Genomic DNA, 24,758 nt, shown 5'->3' on the forward strand with positions numbered 1-24,758 from the left:
AGGTATTAGAGGATTTACATGCATGTTTATATCTGTGCAGCAGTTCAATTTAGTTATAAAATAATGCTGAAAATATCTCCTCTATTCATAACTTAGATGCAGTTAGCTTTACTTAAAGTACTGTTTAAACCTAACATCTGAAATTTATAATCACATACAAGCATACTGCAAAAGCAGACTCAGTATCAGTTATTCAAATACCATCTGTAGATGACAGTTGTTTTTAAATAGAAAAATAATTCAGTATTTTTTGATTGAGTTACTTGATTGATACGTGCATTAAATGAATAACATAGTCCAATTCCAAACAATATTTAAGGCAAATTTACTTCATTAGAACAATCAACAGCTGTTGATGTACATTACAATAAATCTTCCGTACACTATATACATATTACATACAAATCTTTCACCCAAATCACTTACACCTTTCAAGGTGAATGATTAATACTAACCATTTTGTACAATGGATTACAAAAAAAGGGTAGAAAGATATAACACTAAAGAATGGTCCCTATTTATGCATCATTAGACTTTTAGAAATAACATGCTTTCACCAAGAGGACCTTAAAGCTCTCCACTTCTTTCTTGACAACAGACCTAACCAGTTCTCTTCCGCCACTACCCTCTTCCGTTCTGTGGAACTGATCGCACCCTCAACGATTTCTCCTGCTCCTCCCACTTTCTCCAAATTCAAGATGCAGCCACGGGAACCTACATGCGCCCAAGCTACAGCTGCCTTTTTATTAGCTATATGAAACAGTCTATGTACCAAGCCTTCCAGGCTAATTCTCCCTAACTCTTTCTGTGCAACACTGACGACTGCATTGGTGCTGCTTAATACTCCCTTGCTGAGCTCATGAATTTCATCAACTTTGTCTCCAACTTGCAAGCTGCCCTTAATTTCACTTGGTCCATTTCCAACACTTTCCTCTTTCTCAATCTTTGTCTCCATCTCTAGAGACAAACTGTCTACCGATAGCTTCTCTTCCTCCACCATTGTTGCTGCCCTCACCCACATCTCTTCCATTTTCTGGACAGCCGCGCTCACCCCATCTTCCCGCTGCTTTAACAATTATAGAGTTCCTCGTGTCCTCATCTACCATCCTATGAGCCTCAGCTTCAACACATTATTTTCTACAATCTCCACCATCTTCAATGGAATCCTACCACCAAACACATCTTTACCTCACCCCACTCTCCACAGGGATCGTTTACTCCTCGGTTCCTTTGCCCATTTGACCCTCCCCACTAATTTCCTCCAGGCAAATATTCATGTAAGTAACATAAATGCTACACCTGCCCATTTACCTCCTCCCTCGCCTTCATTCAGAAACACAAACAGTCCTTCCAGGTTCACTTGTGAATCTGATGGGCTGACTACAGTATCCAGAGCTCTCATTGCGGCCTCCTCTACACTGGTGAGACCCAACGTAAATTGGGGGACTATTTTGTGAAGGATCTCCACTCCACCCGCAAAAAGCGGAATTTCCCGATAGCCAACCGTATTAATTCCGATCTCCATTCTAGTTCAGAAATGTTCCCCCTTGACCTCCTCTTCTGTCCTAATGTGGCCACTCTCAGGATGGCGAAGCAACACCTCATATTCTGTCCAGGTGGCCTCCAACCTGATGGCCTGAACATTGATTTTTCCTTCCAGTAATTTTTTTCTCATCCCCTTCCTTCTTCTATTCCCCACTCTAGCCTCTTGTCTCTTCTCACCTGCCTATCACTTCCTTCTGGTGCCAGCCCTCCTTCCCTTTCTTCTGTGGTCCACTCTCCTAACCTATAATATTCGTTCTTCTCCAGCCCGTTGCCTTTTCCACCTATCACCTCCCAGTTTCTTATTTCAGCTCCTCCTCCACCCACCGGGCTTGACCTATCACCTGTCAACTTCTTCCCCCTTCCCCTCCCCTCCCCTCCTTTCCAGTCCTGACATAGGGAATTGCTCCAAAAAGTCAACAGTATTCATTTCCATTGATGCTTCCTGAGCTGCTGTGTTCCTCCAGCATTTTGTGTGCTGCTCTGGATTTCCAACATCTGCAGAATCTCTTGTGTTACCCTTAAAAAGGTGCTTGTATAAATGCAAATTATCAGAAAAATTCACAAGCACACACTTCAAGCCACCCTCTCAATATCCTAGCTTTTGAAACAAAGAACATAGTCTAAAACCAATTCTACTGGTTAAAGATTACATAAATAGAGAATTCTCACAAAGCTTCACAGAATAATTACTTCACAAAGCAGCCAGGCAGCTGAACTCTGCACATGTGCTTTGTAGAGCAACCCAGTCCATCCTATATCGTAATTATACTTATCCTACACTTCCCTCTCCCCACAGTCCAGTATATTTGTTATTTTCAAATACTTATCCAGTTCCTATCTGAAAACAATAATTGAATGCAATACTATTTAGAAATATAGAAAACCTACAGCACAATACAGGCCCTTCAGCCCACAATGTTGTGCCGAACATGTGCTTTAGAAATCAACTAGGGTTACCCATAGCCCTCTATTTTTCTAAGCTCCATGTACCTATCCAGGAGTCTCTTAAAAGACCCTATCGTTTCTGCCTCCATCACCATCGCTAGCAGCCTATTCCATGCACTCACCACTCTCTACGTAAAAGACTTACCCCTGACATCTCCTCTGTACCTACTTCCAAGCACCTTAAAACTGTACCTTCTTGTTTTAGCCACTTTAGCCCTGGGATAATGCATGTTCTCTAATCCAGGCAATATCCTTTTAAGTATCCTCTGCACCATTTCTATAGTTTCCATGCCCATCCTGGTGGCTAGAACTGAGCACAGTACTCCAAGTGGGGTCTGACCAGGGTCCTACAGTGGCATGCGAAAGTTTAGACATCCCGGTCAAAATTTCTGTTCCTGTGAATAGCTAAGCGAGTAAAAGATGACCTGATTTCCAAAAGGCATAAAGTTAAAGATGACACATCTCTTTAATACTTTAAGCAAGATTACTTTTTTATTTCCATCGTTTACAGTTTCAAGATAACAAAAATAGAAAAAGGCCCGAAGCAGAAGTTTGGGCACCCTGAGGTGTGTTTAGGATCATTATCCTGTGGTAGAAGCCATCCCTCATTTCATCTACAGCTTTTTCTTTACAGATGGTGTGATGTTTGCTTCCAGAATTTGCTGGTATTTAATTGAATTCATTCTTCCCTCTACCAATGAAATGTTCCCCGTGCCACTGGCTGCAACACCCGAAGCATGATCGATCCACCCCCGTGCTTAACAGTTGGAGAGGGGTTCTTTTCATGAAATTCTGCACCCTTTTTTCTCCAAACATACCTTTGCTCATTGCGGCCAAAAAGTTCTATTTTAACTTCATCAGTCCACAGGACTTGTTTCCAAAATGTATCAGGCTTGTTTAGATGTTCCTTTGCAAACTTCTGAGGCTGAATTTTGTGGGGAGGACGCAGGAAAGGTTTTCTTCTGATCGACTCTTCCATATTTGTGCAGGTGTCGCTGCATAGTAGAACAGTGCAGCACCACTCCAGAGTCTGATAAATCTTCCTGAAGCTCTTTTGCAGTCAAACAGAGGTTTTGATTTGCCTTTCCCGCAATCCTACGAGCAGTTCTCTCGGAAAGTTTTCTTGGTCTTCCAGACCTCAACTTGACCTCCGCCATTCCTGTTAACTGCCGTTTCTTAATTACATTACGAACTGAGGAAACGGCTACCTGAAAACACTTTGCTATCTTCTTATAGCCTTCTCCTGCTTTGTGGGCATCATTTATTTTAATTTTCAGAGTGCTAGGCAGCTGCTTAGAGGAGCCCATGGCTGCTGATTTTTGGGACAAGGTTTGAGGAGTCAGGGTATTTGTAAATTTTTGAAATTTGCATCACCTGGCCTTTCCTAACGATGACTGTGAACAAGCCATAGCCCTAACAAGCTAATTAAGGTCTGAAAACTTGGTAAAAGAGCTCAAACCTCTTGGGGTGCCCAAACTTTTGCATGGTGCTCCTTTCCTTTTCGTCACTCTAAAAATTGTACAAAACAAAAATAATACACAAATTTTGCTTAAAATGTTGAAAAGAATGTTTCATCTTTAACTTTATGACTTCTACTCACTAACTATTCACAGTAACAGAAATTTTGACCAGGGGTGCCCAAACTTTTGCATGCCACTGTATATAACTGTAACATTACCTCTGGGCTCTTAAACTCAATTCCACGATTGATGAAGGCCAATGCACGATATGCTTTCTTAACCACAGAGTCAACCAGCGCAGCAACTTTGAGTGTCCTATGGACTCGGACCCCAAGATCCCTCTGATCCTCCACACTGCCAAGAGTCTTCTCATTAATACTATATTCTGCCATCATATTTGACCTACCAAAATGAACTCCATCTGCACTTCTCAGCCCAGTTTTGCATCCTATCGATGTCCCGCTGTAACCTCTAACAGCCTTCCACGCTATCCACAACACCTACAACCAGCAAATCAGCAAATTTACTAACCCACCCCTCCACTTCCTCATCCAGGTCATTTATAAAAATCACGAAGAGAAGGGGATCTCTGAGGCACACCACTGGTCACCGATCTCCATGCAGAATATGACTCATCCACAACCACTCTTTGCCTTCTGAGGGCGAGCCAGTTCTGGATCCACAAAGCAACGTCCCCTTGGATCACACGCCTCCTCACTTTCTCAATAAGCCTTGCATGGGGTATCTTGTCAAATGCCTTGCTGAAATCCATATACACTGCATCTACCTTCATCAACGTGTTTAGTCACATCCTCAAAAAAAATTCAATCAGGCTCGTAAGGTACGACCTACCTGTGACAAAGCAAAGCTGACAATTCCTAATCATATTATGCCTCTCCAAATGTTCATAAATCCTGCCTCTCAGGATCTTCTCCATCAACTTACCAACCACTGAAGTAAGACTCACTGGTCTATAATTTCCTGGGCTATCTCTACTCCCTTTCTTGAATAAGGGAACAACATCCGCAACCCTCCAATCCTCTGGAACCTCCTCCGTCCCCATTGATGATGCAAAGATCATTGCCAGAGGCTCAACAATCTCCTCCCCTGCCTCCCACAGTAGCCTGAGGTACATCTTGTTCGGTCCCAGAGACTTAATCCAACTTGATGCTTTCCAAAAGCTCCAGCACATCCTCTTTCTTAATGTTTATATGCTCAAGCTTTTCAATCTGCTGTAAGTCATCCCTACAATCGCCAAGATCCTTTTCAGTCGTGAATACTGAAGCAAAGTATTCATTAAGTACCTCTGCTATCTCCTCTGGTACTTTTCCACTGTCACACTTGATTGGTCCTATTCTTTCATGTCTTATCCTCATGCTCTTCACATACTTGCAGAATGCCATGGGGTTTCCTTTAATCCTGCTCGCCAAAGCCTTCTCATGGCCCCTTCTGGCTCTCCTAATTTCATTCTTAAACTCCTTCCTGCTATTTTTATAATCTTCTAGATCTCTATCATTACCTAGTTTATTGAAGGTAGTTTCACTCTTTTTAAGGTAGGATACTCTTGCTTTTCTTTGCAATACACCTTCACAGTATTTACGTGTTGACTCAGGTCAATATTTTAACTCAAATTTTACTAAAACTAAATTCCTTTTCATCTTTCAAGTGCACTGAACGTACAATGTAAGAAAGCACTCCTGTATTTCTCTCTCTGAATCCAATTAAGAAAAAAAATTGCAATGCCATATCCCATTCCTTAAAATATAGAGTTGTAATAGTTGAACAGATGACAAGAGGAGTAGGGTTTTGCAGCTGGATAGTCTGATTTTAAGGACCCCATTTCAGATTTCAAATTACCACATGGAATCTCCTATCCCTGCAATAGTCTGGCTATTCTGTGATCCACTTTCCTCTCCTCATGACCCCTCCAAAAATCCACCCAATTCATTCAGTAGTGAACTTAATTGTACTTATTTTCTTACCCTTTGCTCGCTGTTCCCAGCCATTTCATCCTGCAAATCCTTTGCCCTCAGCTCGAGCTTAGTCCTCTGTTTAATCTGTTCTTGTCGTTCATGAGTTAGTTGCTCTTTCTCTTCCTTCATTGATGAGATCTTTGCTCTCAGTTCACGTGCTGCCCTCTCAATATCCTTGTTTTTGGAAAAGCCATGTTTAGTTCAAATACAATTGGCAAGACAAATAGCATTCTACTTAGCACAAGATCAGTTGGATGGCACACCATAGCATAAGCAAAGAAGGGGAGAAAGAAAATCCGAAATAACTTTCAATTGGTTGGACACAAGTCAATGGACTAAGAATTCAACTTTTTTTTGCATTTAAGTAAATGAAGTAGCTTTTAAAATCTTATCAAATGCGTGCAGTTAAAGTTGCTTTTAAAGCTGGACCTCTGAATATCAAGATGTCTTAAACATTAAGCACAATCTAAGTGAAAGCAAATATGCAAGTCAAAAGGCAAACATTCAAACCTTTCTGAAATTCAGGTCAAGTTGGGAATGTTTTAGTTAACATAAATTTGGTTACAGCTTAACAATTTTCACTGAGAAATCCTGAAATAATTTTTTAAAATCTATGTAATCCACCAGTACACTTGCCAATTATACTCCAACAACTGAAATTCACAGACCTGCAAGAAAAATATTACCTCCATTTTATCTCTAGCTTCTTGCTGTGCATCACGCAGCTGCCTTGACTTCTCACCACTGGTCTCTCGTTTTGCAGAGAGCTACAGAAAGACAAAAGTTCTGTTCTAATCATCCAGATAGAAGAAATAAGTTTTAAAAGTTTTATTGACTTAACCAAATATATTCTTAGTATTATCAAGAAATTTAATAGTCATAATAAATTTCAAACTAAATATACAACCTTTCATTTAGTACATTAAAAATTATAAAGAAACTAAAAGCCTACTATACTCTACTGAGATGGAACTAATTAAGAATAAATGCCATGAAAGCTGAAATTCACAGAAAAATATACAGGAAAAGCTAGCTTGATACCAATAGCATGAGATTTGAGATACTTTTCCCCCCAATCTATGTTTTCAAGTCAACATTACACTATTCAGTACACACAGTACAATGATGCAATGAAACTTTCCAGAGAAAAAAAGTGCAGTTACACAAAATGCTCAGCTCCTTCTTACCTCATCAAGTTTGGCACGAGTCTCATTTAGTTCCTGATTGTAAATAGTATATTCCAGTGCTCTTCTCATTTTATCCCATTTTTGATACTGTGCCAACTCTTCCTTTTCATCTTCTAGTGTATGCAGACGCTCCTCAATGTATTTCAACAATTCATTAATCTTCTCTCTTTTACCCTCTGCAAAGCACACAGAAACTGATCATTAGAAAATCATTCTCTGAGAGAGTTTCCTAATCCGGGGAGACTATGACTAAAGGGAACAGTCTCAGAATAGAGCAGGGACCTCATACCGAGGGGTATGTGGACACCAGGTTGGGAACCCCTGTAATACTGGGACATTACTTTGGAACGGAGATGAGAAGGAATTTCTTTAGCCAGAAGGCGGTGAGTATGGGGAATTCATTGCCACAGGTAGTTGTGCAGGCCAAGTCATTGGGTGTATTTAAGGTGAAGGTTGATAGTTTCTTGATTAATCAGTGTGTGAAAGATTACAGGGAGAAAGCAGGAGAATGGAGTTGAGAGAGAAATATATCAGCCATGATGAAATGGTAGAACAGACGTGATGGGTCAAATGGCCTAAATCTGCTCCATTGTCCGTAAGACATAGGAGCAGAATTAGGCGTTTTCATATGGTCTAACCTCCAAACTGGACAGCAAACTTCCAAAAGGCAATTGTACCAGTATCAAAAACCTGTTCCATATTCTGAACCAACACCAATAAAAAAAAACCAAGCTGATGCCACCAAAATACTTTTCACAAGACCACTGCAGCAAGTTTTAAAGCCTACGTACTAAAGATAGATCAAAACTTCCAAGTCCATAGTTTACCTACAGTATTGCACCACCTAACATATTTGCATCTTTGAACCAAGCGCTTTTTTTTTGGGAAAATGGCAATTGCAAAATTCATAGATTTTCCCCATAATGATCATGCATCAAACTAATCCAAGTTTCAGTTTGCTTCTCTAAGGTCACAGTTAGCAAGCATAAAACATCAGCAGTCAATCAGAAGGCACCAAGGCCATAAGACATAGGTCGCCAGCATCTTTAAACATTCTGAGACCATCGTTAATAGTGAGAAGATCAAAGCAGATGTGACACCCTGATGACTCCCTAGTTTCTCTTTTCAATTACCATCCTATTGAGGGAATAAATCGTAACTAACTGCATCTCATTCATAGTTGATTGATACATAATGAACCAAAAAGCCTCTTCTGCCTTTTGATGCTCCAACTTCAAAGAAAGCAAAATAATTCAAATGGCAATGAACAAAAACAGAAGAGCTCCACTGAGAACCTACATTTTTATTTTTTAAGACGAAGATTGAAATAATATGTAAAAGCATAGTCTAAGTTTGCTCACCAGTTTCTTTCATAAGATTGATGCTCTCCTCTTTACGTTCATCGTACACTCTTGTACCGGCAACTTCCCTCAAAAGTTTCAGTCGTTGAGAGTCTGGTGCTGTTGCCATTTGATTAATCTAATCCAAACAAATACAAAAAGCTCACAAAATGCATTGCGAAGATAGCCCAGAAAATACTTGTCTACGATATCAATGGAAAATACTTCTCAATATATACTGAAATATTTACAGAGGGGCGATTGTTGCTCGCTGCCGCTTATGCGCGAGAGGGGGAAGCTGGGGGGGGGACTTTGGGGTTCTGATGTTTAACTGTTGTTCATTCTTTGGGGCACTTCTCTGTTTTCATGGATGGTTGCGAAGCAAAAGCATTTCAAGATGTATATTGTATACATTTCTCTGACATTAAATTGAACCTTTGAACCTTTGAAAGACTGCAACAAGCTCCAAAGCCATTTTCAAAGTATCACTTCAAAAAATACTATATACTGATTACTCGGGCCGCAAGGACTTCAGGACCACACAACATTGAATCCTGAACTGCACAAAAAGCAGTACAGATTTCCCCCACTCAGAAAATGGCAACACCTGGGGGAGATGAGACATTGAACAAACAAGCCCACTGACTAAAGGAGATAAATCCCTCAGTAACAGGAAAAAACAATCAAATGGGATGGTGGTGGACAGGATGTAAAATGGGCAGATGACTTGAAAGTAAACACGATGTAATGTAATACACCCAATCCCACAAATAAAAATTTTGTAATGTGTACTTTCAATTTAATATCCTTTTAAATATAATCATGTGCATGTCAAATAGGCTCTCCAAAGCTATAAAAGTGCAATATTTAAAGGATTTATTTTTATAATTTTATGTTTTAGATTTGAAAATATGATTTGCAAATATACATTCCGTTCAGAAAATGCTGCAACAATGCGCACAGTAATTAAGTCAATCAGCTCCTAGACCTAAAGTTGGTGATTCATGCTGAATTCATAGTGAGCAAAACAAAACAAATATGATTCATACAGTGACTATGTCAGCATGTTCTACCTTACCAACCTAAAAAGAATAATTGATTTACAATATGAAGCTAATGCAAATACGAAAAGTTGCCTTAAAATTACAGGCAGATAAAATTGATTTCTGCCCTACCCTTCTCCCTCAAGATACTTTCAAACTATCCTTTTAGTAACAAGCACAAATGTTTTGCATTTGTGACAAAACATTTTACGTTGCACCCTCTAGTAGATATTCTGTGGCAAATCATAGGAGGATGGAATGTTGGAATGTTAGTGTCATTGGGCTATTAAACAATAATCTAGATTTAGTGAAAGAACCATTTTAAAGCACTAGATCTATCAATTTTCTTCATCTCCAAATCAGTGCTTTCTGCTTAGAAATTTTAAATTAGTGTAGTTAATACACACTCTTCCACTTCAACTTTCTTCTGTCCAAACAAAAAATTCTAAGATACAAAAATCAGCAAATTTAAATACATAAGCTTGATGAAAGAAGGGACATCTGAGAGATCTGGCATTCAATGACACTCCCAATTTTTGCTTTAATGAACTAACACTTTAACATAAAACAATCGTTTTTACTTACCATCAACAGTTACTGTTTAAAATACTGCAATCATAATACAAATCGTAAGGCAAATATTACAAGCAGCAGAGTGAAGGGTAAATTTCAACAGGTGTGTGTGTGTGTGTGTGTGTATGTGGGTACACACACACACACCAGGGTTAGATTTTCTTTAAAATGTCGGATACGAATTGCTAAGACATCATGGTCCTCTCCAATTTAAAATCACAACTGTCAGTGTGTTTGGTCTTTTTTTGCATTCTGACATTATTTTCATGTGGACAAAAGCTCCAAAGTCAAATTGCATTCACACTTACTAAACAATGCTTATAGATGGTTTATCTGTCCGAGGTAGGTAAGTGGAATGAATCATGAAGATAAGCCAGAAAAGATGTTCATTTCCTGCATACCCTGCAGATCCAGACCACTGTAAGTACCAAATCCATCAACAAATCTCTCTCAACTTTATTGTTGCTTCCGGAATACTATTTGATATTCCAGGCTTCAAATTTGTTTCATTAGGAGTGCAATATCAGACAGACAATCCAGCAGCAAAACTGTTTTAATTGACAGGTTTCATTTGAACAGAAATAGCAAAGCGTAGACACCAAACAGTATTCTTTTGCAGCTTGGTTTTTGGATCATAGAAATACAAGCCCTCTGGGGCATCAACAACTGCTACAGGGACAGTGACTAAGAAGGCCAAAGTCTGCAATACAGCACCCATGATAATTTAAAACTTACATTGCCTGGATCTCTGCACCTTTTCTACCAGTGATGTTAATGTTAGCTTGCATAGCTCACAATCAGTTCAATAACACTGAGTTTTCTATTAGTCACCTCTATTTTAGTTTGCACATGACAGGGGGACCTACCACACTAAACAATTGCACCTTTTTTGTTCTAGTGAAAATCACAGCAGCCAAAGTCTCAAGAGTAATAAACTTAATGCTTTGAGAACAGTGCATTCACCATATTAACCCTGGCAGGATTAAATGAACCCAAGGAAACGGCACTATCCATTATTTTTTAATGTCTCCAACAAAACATGTATAACACTTCTTTTCATGACTCACTGCATCTCTCTTTAGACTACAAACAAATGAAAATGAACCTCACTGAGGATGATCAAGAACTCATACCACACTAAACCAAATTGACTTAGTTCTATATTTGGTCCAATTTAATTTGGTGGCGAGACTTAAAATATCTACTATGATGTGACTTCACTTAATGCCCACGTAATTCCAAATACAAAATATTTTTAAATGGTACAAATGCAGTGCTTATTGTCTAGTTGTCTGTGTCTAAGGTAAAAATGAAATCCAGAAAGAAATAGTTACAAAATTAAGGCCTAGTTCAACTTTCTTAAAAAAAATGTTAAGCCTTCACATACTAACTACAGGTCCACAATCCCTTATCCGAAATCCTTGGGGCCAGTTGCATTTCGGAATTCAGAATATTTTGGATTTCAGAAAATTGATAATTATATTGATAATTAACCTGTCTCAGTGTGGGTGAACTTTAGGACCCGGGGGAGCTCAGGACCTATGCACATCCTCCCATATACTTTAAATCATCTCTAGATTACTTATAATACCTAATACAATGCAAATGCTATGCAAATAGTTGTTATACTATATTGTTTAGGGAATAATGACAAGAAAAAAAAGTCTGTACATGCTCAAACAACGAGTGCTGGAGAGAGAACTTCAGGGTTTTCCCTATCCACGCTCTTTTACAAATACTATTACAGTTTATTTGTAGAGTAATATACTGATAAATGAAATAGTGGGGTAATTATATACACTGGTACATTTTATTTCCAACAAAAACATTCAATAAAACATAAAAATATACAGCTTCAAACAAACCGAATCAAACACATGGTAAATGACTTATTGGAATAAATGTAGAACGTAACTACTCTAGGACATATACAGGTTCAAACTAAGCTAAATATCTACAGGTACCTCTAGTTAAGTTGCATTACGTCTGGCAACTCTACAGGTACCTAATGGGCCAGGAACAGGATTCTCAGGTTATGAAGCAGCACTATGACAGAAGGCGTTTTTATTTAAAGACTTCTTCAAGTGTCATCTGTCTCATTAACATAGGTTTATGTCTAAGCAATCTCACTTGAACTGAGTAACTGCCATAATTTTTCATTAGTTTATGTTCATCACTGTCACTATAAAACTTCAGTAACTTGTCTTTGTTTCTTTAAATCATATATAGTGGTAGTTCGAACACCATATTCTTCAGTAAGACGCCGCACAGACACACTACGATCAAGCTTCTGCAATAACTCCACTTTCTGTGTTATTAATAATGATAGATGCTTCTCTTTTTCTCATTGTTACCCATAGGGGTATCTGCAGCTTTTTCTGACATTTTCACAGTGAAATTAAACACAAAGTCAACAGTGAACACAAAATATCAGCGAACAGCAAATACACGTGTAACCAGTACGAGTGCTGAGCCACAACTGACGTCTGGCGGCCTCTGCTAGTGCTGCCACGTCACACCCAAGTGACGTCAGCTGTTGGCGCGCCAAACAAGCCTTGTTACAACACGCTCCACACTCCATGAAAAAAACTTCGGTTTTTGGATTTCAGAATTTCGGATAAGGGATTGTGGACCTTAAATTTTAGTCCCATTGCTGATAGTTTAATGTGTTACTAATAAGTATCTTTCAACTCTTCAAATTTACCAAAAGATAAAGTTAAATTGTTAGATTGAACAATAAATCTTAAATGTATTATTGGAAAGTCATTAGAAACATTTTAAGTCAGGAAAAACAATTTGCATTTCTAAATTCTATTACCTTTCCTTGTTTGACAATATAGTAAGGATTGCTTCTGGAAAACCCAGCACTCTCCAGAAGATTCATCACATCGTTTTTCCTATTTAAACAAAAACAGGGTTAAAGTATGATCAACATACATCAAAGTTGCTGGTGAACGCAGCAGGCCAAGCAGCATCTATAGGAAGAGGCGCAGTCGACGTTTAAAGTATGATGTTAAGTTTAAGATTCCAGCCACATCTGTATGAGCCAGCTGAAGCGGCACATCTTGTGTGCAGTTACTAGCCTAAATAACACATTTAATAGTAAACACAACATAGTTTGCAGATGGTGGAAATGCTGCAGGAACTCAGGTCAGGCAGCATTCATGAAAAAGAGTGAACAGTCAACACTTCAGGCCGAGATCCTTCCTCAGGACTGAGAAAGGGAAGATGCCAGAATAGAAAGATGAGGAAAGGGAAAAGAGGTTAGCTGGAAGGTGATGGGTGAAGCCAGGTGGGTGGAAAGGTCAAGGGCTGGAAAAGAAAGAATCTGAGGGAGAAGAGATTGAACCAGAGGAGAAAGGAAAGGAGGAGGGGGGGGGTCCAGGGGGAAGTAATAAGCAGGTGAGATGAAGTAAAAGGTCAGAGTGGGGAATGGGGGGTGGGGGGCGGGGGGAAAGGGGAACTTGTTTACCGGAAGGAGAAATCAATATTCAAGCCATCTAGTCGGAGGGTATCCAGACAGAATATAAGGTGAAGCTCCTCCACCCTGAGGGTGGCCTGATCTTGGCACAAGAGGCCATGGATCGACATGTCAGAACACGAAAGGGAATCGGAATTAAAATGCTTGGGCACTGTGAAGTCCCGCTTATGGCAGATGGTGCAGGAGTTTTCTACAAATAGTGCCTCAATTTACGATGGGTCTCACCAATGTAGGAGGCAGCATTGGGATCACCAGACACAACAGCCGACCCCAGAAAATTCACAGGTGAAGTGTTGCCTCACCTGGAAGGACTGTTTGGGGCCCTGAATGGAGGTGAGGAAGGAAGTGTACAAGCAGGAGTAGAACTTAAGCCGTTTGCAGGGATAATGGCTGGGTGGGCAATTAATGGGGAGGAATGAATAGACAAGGGAATTGCAAAGGGAGTGATCCCTGTGAAAAGCAGAATTGGGAGGGCGGGGGGGGTAAGGATACATTTAGTGGTCAAATCCATTTGGAGATGGCGAAAGCTGCAGAGGCAAATGTGTTGGATGTGGAGGCTGATGGGGTGGTAGGTAAGGACAAGAGGGACTCTTATCACTATTAAGGTGGTTGGAAAATGGGTTGAGCAGAAAATGGAGGAGATGCAGGTGAGGGCAGCAACAATAGTACAGGGAGGGAAGCCTATCCTGGAATAGAAAGCTGCATCCTGGGAACAGATGCAGTGAATGTGAAGAAACGGGGGGAAAAGGAATAGCATTTTACAGGAGATAGGGTAAGAAAGGGCATTGTTGAAATAACCATGGGAATCAGTAGGTTTATAAAAGATGTTGGTTGACAGTTTATCTTCAGAGTTGGAGACAAAGAGATTGAAAAAGGGGAGGGAGGAGTCAGAGATAGAGAATTTAAGGGCAGGATGGAGGTTAGAGGCAAAGTTGACAAGCTCAGCATGGGTGGATGAAGCAGTTGTCAATGTAGAGGAGGAAGAGTTGGGGAGTACAACTAGGGAAGGCTTCGAACATAGACTGTTCTACATTGCTAATGAAGAGTCAGACATAGCTGGGGCTCATGCAAATGCCCATGACTACCCCTCAAATTTGGAGAAAATAAGAGGAGTCCTTGGAAAAATTGCTCTGGGAAATGACCAGTTCTGCCAGATGGAAGACAGGGATTGGTTGTTTTTTTCATCAAGAAAAAAAGCCAACATCTTTAAGGGCTACTTGATGGGGGGTGGGGGGCAGAAGCATACAGGGACTGAACATCAATGGTGAAGATGAGGCAGTCAGGGCTAGGGAATTGAAAGTTACTGAGGAGATCGAGGGCATGAGAAGTGTCGTGGATGTAGGTGGGAAAGCACTCAACCAAAGGGGATAGAATGGAATCAAGATACGAGGATATGAGTTCAGTAGGGCAGGAGCAGGCAGAGACAACAGGCCTACCCGGACAGTCCAGTTTGTGGATCTTGGGTAAGAGGTAGAAGCAAGCAGTGTGGGTGGTGTAAGGGAACTATAAGTTTGGTGGCAGAGATAGGGGTTCTCCAAAGTGGATGAAGCCAGTGATGATGTCAGAGAAAGTTTTCTGACGGTGTGGTCCTCCTCAAGGGGTAGGTATGAGGAAGTGTCTGAGAGTAGCTGCCTAGCCTCAGCAAAGTAGAGCACCCCCTTTGTCTGCGTGTTTGATGGTAAGGTTGGGACTAGTGTAGAGGGCAATGCGTTCAGAGGTAGAGTTCGAGGAGGAGCGAGAAGTGTTGAGGTCAAGGCAACTGATGTCTCATCAACAATTCCAGATGAAAAGATCCAGAAAATAATATATCCTCACTCAATAATTCAGTGGATTCTGGTTGATTAAGACACATTGGAACCAGTACATGTTAGCCCAACTAAGTGGCTGCCCCAGTTAGCTAGTTTTATGGAAATAGTTAAAGGTATTAAAAAAACTAAAATTTTAACTAGTAACAAATTATGTATTAAAATTAAACACAGAACAAATTAGAACACTACCAATACTACTACAGTACTATAAAACTATGTATTACTTTCTAATAGTTATTAACAGAGGAAATCAGACAGGGTACACTGCCATGTTCTTTTGATTGACTGTAAATGAATCAGAATCAGGTTTAATATCACTGGTATATGTTGTGAAATTTGGTAATTTTGCAGTGGCAATACAATGCCATACATAATAGAAAAGAAAAAATCTGTTGTTTTTTTTTCCACACTGGTTGAATACGCAAGTTGGTGCAGTATTGCATTGATTCTATTGTGGTTATTGTTCTATCACGGATTTATTAACTATGCCCAGAAGAAAATGAATCTCAGGGTTGTATATAGTGACATACATGTTCTTTAATAAATATACTTCGAACTCTTTTCTTGCAACTGTTCAGCCGAAGCCAAGGTGGCACAGGATGTTCCCTGTGAAAACACTCACTGTCTTTAGGTTGTAAAAATTGTTTATTGCTTCATTTTACACCAAAGATAATCAATATATGTAATTTTTTTTATTACAGGTGGGGTTAAAGAATAGAGCAGTGGCACTGCATGCCACATGCCAACAAAGTTTTTAATCACGTGCCACTTTGCTCTGGGCAATTTCACAGAACAGTTAAGAAACAACTACATTGGAGTGGGACCGAACAAGTAAGAGTGCCAAATTTGCTTCCCCAAGACATACGTCAGTTGGGACTTTCCCATCAATCTAATACCTTCATGGTCACTTGAACCATAAGTAATTTTACTGACGTACTTTGAACTGAAATAATATTAATCAAATCAAAATCCAAATTCTCTTTCTTTGAATTATTAGTCCAATCCACTGGCATAATAGTGTAGCAATATTAACATACTCTATTTACCAGTATCTGACAACATACTTAGAAAATTATGGTTACCTTCTGGATGTTGAAATAACAACATAAAAGTATTATGCTATTTCCTTAGTAGCTTTCTCTAAAAGCTGAAATGTAAAAAAATTTAGAAACTTACGTCACCATTTTCTTGTCCAGAAAGTACTGATCCTTCTTTGCTCCAATGACACGACGAAGAGAAACCTCTTCTTTGTCAATCTATAAATGAAATAGCCAACACTTCAATAATTATAAATTGTGCTATAACAACTCATTTCTGCATATCCTAAGCAAGTCAATAAAATAATACCTCAATCAAGACAATTTCTTAAAAGTTCAGCTACAAAACCACTTATCTTGGCTTAGTAAACTTGCTCTATTTCAATGAAGATACACATGTGCACAACTCTTGCAAAGCAATGATAAAATAAGAACTACACTCAATTCCTAATTCATTCCTTGCTAATATTAAAAGGACATACGAAATTGGTCTGTCAAGCCTGCTCTGCCGAAATGGCTAATCAGGCTGGATGGGTCTATTTCAGTGGTCCCCAACCTCCGGGCCACGGACCAATACATTGCCGCAAAGCATGCAGGGGTGCAGCGGTAGTCAAAATGCACCCAGCACATTTTTAAGAAAAAAGCTGAAATAAACAAGTTAATTAATTAGGTGCCGCCCAGCATGTAAATGTCGGCCCAGATCAGAGGCACCTAATTAATTAGCTTGTTTATTTCAGCTTTTTTTCTTAAAGATGTGTTGGGTGCGTTCCGACTACCGCTGCACCGCTGCATTCTTTGCAATGTATCAGTCCACGGCCCGGAGGTTGGAGACCACTGGTCTATTTGCTTCCAAGTCATGGCTGATCTAGCCAAGGATTCAACTTCACCTACCTGCCTTTTCCTCGTAACTCCAATTGCAAAAATCTATCTAACTGTCTTAAAAATATTTAATGATGTGGCCTCTACTGCTTCCCTGGGTAGAGTATTCCATAGATTCACCACTCTCTGGGAAAACCTGCTTGTCCTCATCCCATCCTAAAGCAGACTACCATTACAGTCACACATGAAAAGCATGGTCTACCTTAAACAGGATTTTCAGAACATCACATTTTGGTTCATCACATTCACAGACAAAAATAGTGCAGCATAACATGTTTCATCTTATCAAAGTACAAAATAATCTGTTGTTCATTTACTCAAGTGAGAGGATTAAACTTCTCCACCGAACTCAGCAGGTCACAACCCTAAGGATATTTAGGCTTACACATCTTACTGCCACGGGAACATAAAAGAATATTCATGTTTGAACATTTGGTAACAGTACTTTGACAATGACTTCAATTAGTGAAGCCTGGCTTTCAGACTGTGTTTCCCTCTTGATTAAAAGGTAGATTTAAAAAGTTCCCCCTCATCAGAAAGCAGACACTACACTCAATGAATAATTTACTTACAGGTAACCTGTTGTCTGAATTGTCAAATATTATTTCAACAAATGCAGAAATAACACGAGGTCCAGTTCCTTCCTAAAAGGACAGTTAAAACTTATGTTAATATGTGGAAATTGAATAACTCGAGGATAAATTGTGGAAAACACACACTGTTACAAAGCCAAACATATAGGAGTTAAAATATCCACATATTTATTTCAAAAACTGAAAAATAGTTTGAAAATATAAAACAATCAACATGCTAGAAATCAAACTAACAGAAAATGCTACAAAACTCAGGTCAAGCAGCATCCAGGGAAACAGAGACAGTTAATGTGTCAGATCAGAGACTCTTGATGTGATCTTGTGCTCTGTCTGCTAAGTTCTTCCAGCAGTTCATGTTTAACTCCAGATTCAAGCATCTGCAGTCTTGTATATCTCCTGCTGAATTTTTCAGCATTTTCAGGGTTTATTCAGGAAAAATAGGTTGAATAGTTTCCCTAATTAAGTATAAAAGGGAATTATTTTTTTTAAAACTACATAACTCTTCAGATAAACATTTAGATTTTACAATGCATTGAGAAAAGAAAATTGACCCAAAAAGTCAGCTCCATTTCTTTAACCAAAGCTATTACTAGGCCCAGAATTACAGGACTCTCTGTCACACTATTCCTCAAGTCTGCCAAGCAGAAACTAAGAGAACGATGAGTTTGCCTCAGTAATTAGAAGGGCTTCACAACAATTCACATATTTAAAAATGAATCACACAGATAATTGAACAATCCCCTCAAAATGAAGGTGCACAACATATTGCAGTTCAGAAGTAAACACTTACATGCAGCAGAGCAAGCCTCTGCTCTGGACGAAGGTGGCTGAACTCATCACTAAGTACAAACTGGATAGCTACAAGTATGGAGGGAAGAGAGAGTGGGAAAAATTGAAAAGGATAGAATATAAGTTACATCAAATAGATAAATTTAAACTCCTGATCTGACTGTAGCCTGAAGTCTTCACTCCCAGCTACCTACATTAACATTTCACCCTTTTGCTCATCACAAATACAGCCGTGTCTTAAATAAGGGCTCAAAAACTCAAGTTTCCATCACCCTTCAAAAAAGGCAGCTCCAAAGACTTAGAACCTTAAAAGAAAGCATTTTACCTCTTGTTTTAAACAGGCATTTTTTTAATTATAAATGCTGAATACTAATTTGATTCTCCCACATTAGAAACTTCTCCTTCATCCTGTCAAGACTGTTCGGAATTTTAAATGCTTCAATCAAGTAATTTCTCATTCTTCTTCCCTCGTCAGATAAGCTAAGCATTGCATTGCATTGCATATGTCCTTACAATTGTGAAGTGCAGTTTCCCCTGCTCAGTCAATGAACTAGTTCCATCACACCGTACTGCAACTCCCTGGAAAAAGTGTGCTAGAAAAAATAGAAGACCACAAGTTCACTGTCCCAGGGTTGAGATTTTTGATTGGAGAAAGGTTAACTTTGAGGAGATGCGAAAGGATTGAGGAGGAGTGGTTTGGGACAATTTGTTTTATGGGAAGGTTGTAAAAGAGAAATGGAGGTCATTTAAAGGTGAAATTTTGAGGGTACAGAATATTTATGTTCCTGTTAGGTTGAAAGGAAAGGTTAAGAGTTTGAGAGAGCCATGGTTTTCAAGGGATATTGGAAACATGGTTCAGAAAAAGAGAGATATCTACAATAAATATAGCAGCATGGAGTAAATGAGGTGCTCGAGGAATATAAAGAATGTGAAAAGAATCTGAAGAAAGAAATTAGAAAAGCTAAAAGAAGATATGAGGTTGCTTTGGCAAGTAAAGTGAAAATAAATCTCAAGGGTTTCTACAGTTATATTAATAGCAAAAGGATAGTGAGGGATAAAATTGGTCTCTTAGAGAATCAGAGTGGACAGCTATGTGTGGAGCCAACAGAGATGGGGGAGATTCTGAACAATTTCTTTTCTTCGGTATTCACTAAGGAGAAGGATATTGAATTGTGCAAGATAAGGGAAACAGGTAGCGAAGTTATGGAAACTATGATGATTAAAGAAAGTACTGGCACTTTTCAGGAATATAAAAGTGGGTAAGTCTCCGGGTCCTGATAGGATATTCCCAAGGATCTTGAGGGAAGTTACTGTGGAAATAGCAGGGGCTCTGACAGAAATATTTCAAATGTCATTAGAAACGGGGATGGTGCCAGAGGATTGACGTATTGCTCATGTTGTTCCATTGTTTAAAAAGGGTTCTAAGAGTAAACCTAGCAATTATTGGCCTGTGAGTTTGACATCAGTGGTGGGTAAATTGATGGAAAGTATTCTTAGAGATGGTTTATATAATTATCTGGATAGACAGGGTCTGATTAGGAACAGTCAACGTGGATTTGTGCATGGAAGGTCATGTTTGACAAATCTTACTGAATTTTTTTGAAGAGGTTACTAGGAAAGTTGACGAGAGTAAAGTGGTGGATGTTATCTATATGGACTTCAGTAAGGCCTTTGACAAGGTTCCACACGGAAGGTTAGTTAGGAAGGTTCAATCGTTAGGTATTAATATTGAAGCAGTAAAATGGATTCAGCAGTGGCTGGATGGGAGACACCAGAGATAGTGGTGGATAACTGTTTGTCAGATTGGAAGCCAGTGACTAGGAGTGTGCCTCAGGAATCTGTACTGGGTCCAATGTTGTTTGTCATATACATTAATGATCTGGATGATGGGGTGGTATATTTGATTAGTAGGTATGCAGATAATACTAAGATAGGTGGAGTTGTGGATAATGAAGGAGGTTTTCAAAGCTTGCAGAGAGAATTAGGCCAGTTAGAAGAGTGGGCTGAAAGATGGCAGATGGAATTTAATGCTGATAGATGTGAGGGGCTACATTTTGGTAGGACTAATCAAAATAGGACATACATGGTAAATGGTAGGGCATTGAAGAATGCAGTAGAACAGAGGGATCTAGGAATAATGGTGTATAGTTCCCTGAAGGTGGAATCTCATGTGGATCGGGTGGTGAAGAAAGCTTTTGGTATGCTGGCCTTTATAAATCAGAGCACTGAGCATAGGAGTTGGGATGTAATGTTGAAATTGTACAACGCATTGGTAAGGCCACATTTGGAATATTGTGTACAGTTTTGTCACCGAATTATAGGAAAGATGTCAACAAAATAGAGAGAGTACAGAGAAGATTTATTCGAATGTTACCTGGGTTTCATCACCTAAGTTACAGAGAAAGGTTGAACAAGGTCTTTATTCTTTGGAGCGTAGAAGGTTGAGGGGGAACTTGATAGAGGTATTTAAAATTTGAGCTGACGTGGATAGGCTTTTTCCATTGAGAGTGGGAGAGATTCAAACAAGAGGACATGAGTTGAGAGTTAATGGGCAAAAGTTTAGGGGTAATATGAGGGGGAACTTCTTTACTCAGAGAGTGGTAGCTATGTGGAACAAGCTTCCAGCAGAAATGGTTGAGGCAGGTTCGATGTTGTAATTTAAAGTTAAATCAGATAGCTATGTGGACCGGAAAGGAATGGAGGGTTATGGGCTGAGTGCAGGTCGGTGGGACTGGTGAGAGTAAGAGTTCGGAACAGACTAGAAGGGCTGAGATGGCCTGTTTCCGTGTTGTAATTGTTATATGGTTATTCCTAAAGTCCATGAGGGTTATCATATTAGCTCATAAGGTTACAGTTTACATGAAGTACATCCTAAAATTTCAATTTCTAAGTAACAGCAATCCTAAATAAAGGATCCGATCTTACCATAGAAGAAGTTACTTTTTCCAGATCCATTTCGACCAACTAAACAGGAAAATTATAAATGTTAATATCTTATATTTCCATTATTTAATAGCACTGCACAAGGTTTCAGCTTTAATAGCAACAAACCAAGAAAAACATTACAGTGAAAAAACATTACAGAAATAGGGTATGTCTAATTAAATGGTTTGAAGGAAAAATGCCCACTATTTTTTCCAATTCAGATGAAATTATGCAGACTTTATCTGCCGACATTGCAGACAGATGCAAAGTACCCATTAAGTTCATCTGCCATTTCTTTGTCCCTCATTACTACCTCACTAGCATAATTTTCCAGTGGTCCAATATCAACTCTCACCTCCATTTTACACTTTATAACTGAAAAGACTTTTAGTATCCTGCTGTATATTATTGGCTACTCTGCCCTCATATTTCATTTTTTCCCTTCTTATAGCTTTTTAATTGCCTTTTGTTGGATTTTAGAAGTTTTCCATTCATCCAATTTACTATTCACTTTTGCTTCCTCATGTGCCCTTTCTTTGGCGTTTATGCAGTCCTTAACTTCCTTTGTCAGAGACGATTGCCTGCCCCTGCCATAAGAGAACTTCTTCCTCTGTGGGACATATCTATCCTGCACCTTGTGAAATATTCTCAGAAACTTCAGCCATCTCTGCTCTGCCATCAACACCGCCAGCATACCCCTCCAATCCATCTGGGCAAGCTCCTCTCTCATGCCTCTATAATTCCTTTATTCCATTGATACATGTGAGTTATGCTTCTTCTTCTCAAATTGCAGTATTATGATCACTGCCTCCTAAGGGCTCCTTTATATTAAACTCCCTAATATGATCTGGGTTATTATGCAACACCCAATCTAAGATCGCCTTTACCTGAGTAAGCTCAAGCACAAGCTGTTCTAAAAAGCCATCTCAGAGGCTTCCCTTTCTCCACTGCGTGTCTTTTAAGAAAGTAAAACTTGGTAGCCATCTGGCATCAGCAAAATCCCATAAAATACAAAATGAAACAGCTAACCAGTTGCCAGCATTGGAGGAAAACAGGAGGCTATACAGAGCAGTGAACCTGGCCATTCCCATCACACGTATAGCTCTCCTAAGCATGAAAGACATTCACAACAGGAAATATCTCAAGAAGGCGACATCCACCATCAGGGATCCCTCACTACCTGGGCCATGCTCTCTTCTTGATGCTACCATCAAGCAAGAAGTAAGAGTTTGAAAACCCACTCCTCAAGGTTCAACCACAGCTATTTCCTTATCACCACTGGGTTTTTAAATAAACCTACGTACCCTAATAATAACATGGACTTTATTTCTATTTGACAATAAACTGGATTGGACTGGTCAAAGAACACTGAGGCTGTCTACAAGAAGGGTCAGAGCCGTCTCTATTTCCTGAGGAGACTGAGGTCCTTTAACATCTGCCGGACGATGCTGAGGATGTTCTACGAGTCTGTGGTGGCCAGTGCTATCATGTTTGCTGTTGTGTGCTGGGGCAGCAGGCTGAAGGTAGCAGACACCAACAGAATCAACAAACTCATTCGTAAGGCCAGTGATGTTGTGGGGATGGAACTGGACTCTCTGACGGTGGTGTCTGAAAAGAAGATGCTGTCTAAGTTGCATGTCATCTTGGTCAATGTCTCCCATCCACTACATAATGTACTGGTTGGGCACAGGAGTACATTCAGCCAAGACTCATTCCACCGAGATGCAACACAGAGCGTCATAGGAAGTCATTCCTGCCTGTGGCCATCAAACTTTACAACTCCTCCCTTGGAGGGTCAGACACCCTGAACCAATAGGCTGGTCCTGGACTTATTTCATAACTTACTGGCATAATTTATATATTACTATTTATGGTTCTATTACTATTATTTATGGTGCAACTGTAACAAAAACCAATTTCCCCCAGGATCAATAAAGTATGACTATGACTATTTCACATTTCCTCCTGTAACTTATGTATAATTTATTTTAAATTAAATTTGCATTAATATACAGGTGTCCCCTGCTTTTCGAACGTTCGCTTTATGAAACCTCACTGTTACGAAAGACCTACATTAGTTCCCTGTTTTCGCTAACAGAAGGATCAGTATCGGGTCGCTACCCGGAGGGTGGGGGCCACTGCACCACCCAAACTCTGACGACTCAGTCTAATACACCATCAGTGTGCTTGGCGCTGCCCCAATTACGGTAAGGTGTTTTCACTGTTACGAAAAAATCAGCGCGCGCCCCAAGCAGCCGCTCTTCCCCAGATTCGGAACTGCATTCTAGCCGGCATTACTTAAACATGTGCCTGTGAGCAGCCGCTTGCAAGATGAGTTCTAAGGTATCGGAAAAGCCTAAAAGAGCTCGTAAGGGTGTTACACTTAGCGTAAAACTAGACATAATTAAGCGTTTCCATCGTGGTGAACGAAGTAAGGACAAAGTGAGTTTGGCTTGTGGAAGTTGACGAAGATGATGTTGAAGTGGTTTTGGCATCCCATGACCAAGAACTGATAGATGAAGAGCTGATATAATTGCAAGAGGAAAGGATAACAATCGAAACCAAATGAGTAATGATAAAGTACGACTTTAATTTTGAAACGGTATGTCAGTTTACGGCATATTTGCAAGATGGTTTGAGTCCTTACAAAGGACTGTATGATAGAAAAATGCGCAAGGCTCAGCAGTCAAGCATACTGTACTATCGTTTTTCAAGCCTTCCACATCAGACGACGAACCTTCGACATCGAGGCAAGCAGATATAGGAGAAGATGAGCTGCCTGCCCTAATGGAAACAGACGACAATGAGATGACATCCAGTGTCCCACCACCCCAACCCCCAGGTCGTGGACAGATACCAATTCACGGAGAATGCAGCGGTAGCCGGGAGGCACACAGCACATCTTTAAGAAAAAAGCTGAAACAAACATGCTAATTAATTACGTGCCAGGCGGTACCTAATTAATCAGCATGTTTATTTCGGGTTTTTTCTTAAAGACGTGCTGGGTGCCTCCCGGCTACCGCTGCACCCCTGCGTGCTTCGCGGATCAGTATCGGGTCGCTACCCGGAGGGTGGGGGCCGCTGCACCACCCAAACTTTGATGACTCAGTCTAATACACCATCAGTGTGCCTGGCGCTGCCCCAATTACGGTAAGTGATACTACACTGCACATACATTAT

General features: G+C 39.8%; 1 protein-coding gene across 1 annotated transcript in view; it reads right to left on the bottom strand.

Moving 5' to 3' along the window:
- smc3 (structural maintenance of chromosomes 3) overlaps nt 1-24,758 on the bottom strand; it is a 132,070-nt gene that overhangs the window by 97,464 nt on the left and 9,848 nt on the right. The window contains exons 3-11 of the mRNA XM_063071234.1: nt 21,579-21,617; nt 18,655-18,722; nt 17,844-17,915; nt 16,532-16,611; nt 12,885-12,963; nt 8,472-8,589; nt 7,111-7,286; nt 6,610-6,690; nt 5,933-6,097 (exon numbers count right to left, since the gene is read on the bottom strand). Coding sequence (XP_062927304.1) covers nt 5,933-6,097; nt 6,610-6,690; nt 7,111-7,286; nt 8,472-8,589; nt 12,885-12,963; nt 16,532-16,611; nt 17,844-17,915; nt 18,655-18,722; nt 21,579-21,617 — 878 coding nt within the window. The remainder of the gene's footprint in view (nt 1-5,932; nt 6,098-6,609; nt 6,691-7,110; nt 7,287-8,471; nt 8,590-12,884; nt 12,964-16,531; nt 16,612-17,843; nt 17,916-18,654; nt 18,723-21,578; nt 21,618-24,758) is intronic.

Source organism: Mobula hypostoma, chromosome 19 (assembly GCF_963921235.1).
Source record: "Mobula hypostoma chromosome 19, sMobHyp1.1, whole genome shotgun sequence".
In the NCBI taxonomy this organism is placed as follows: Eukaryota; Metazoa; Chordata; class Chondrichthyes; order Myliobatiformes; family Myliobatidae; genus Mobula; species Mobula hypostoma.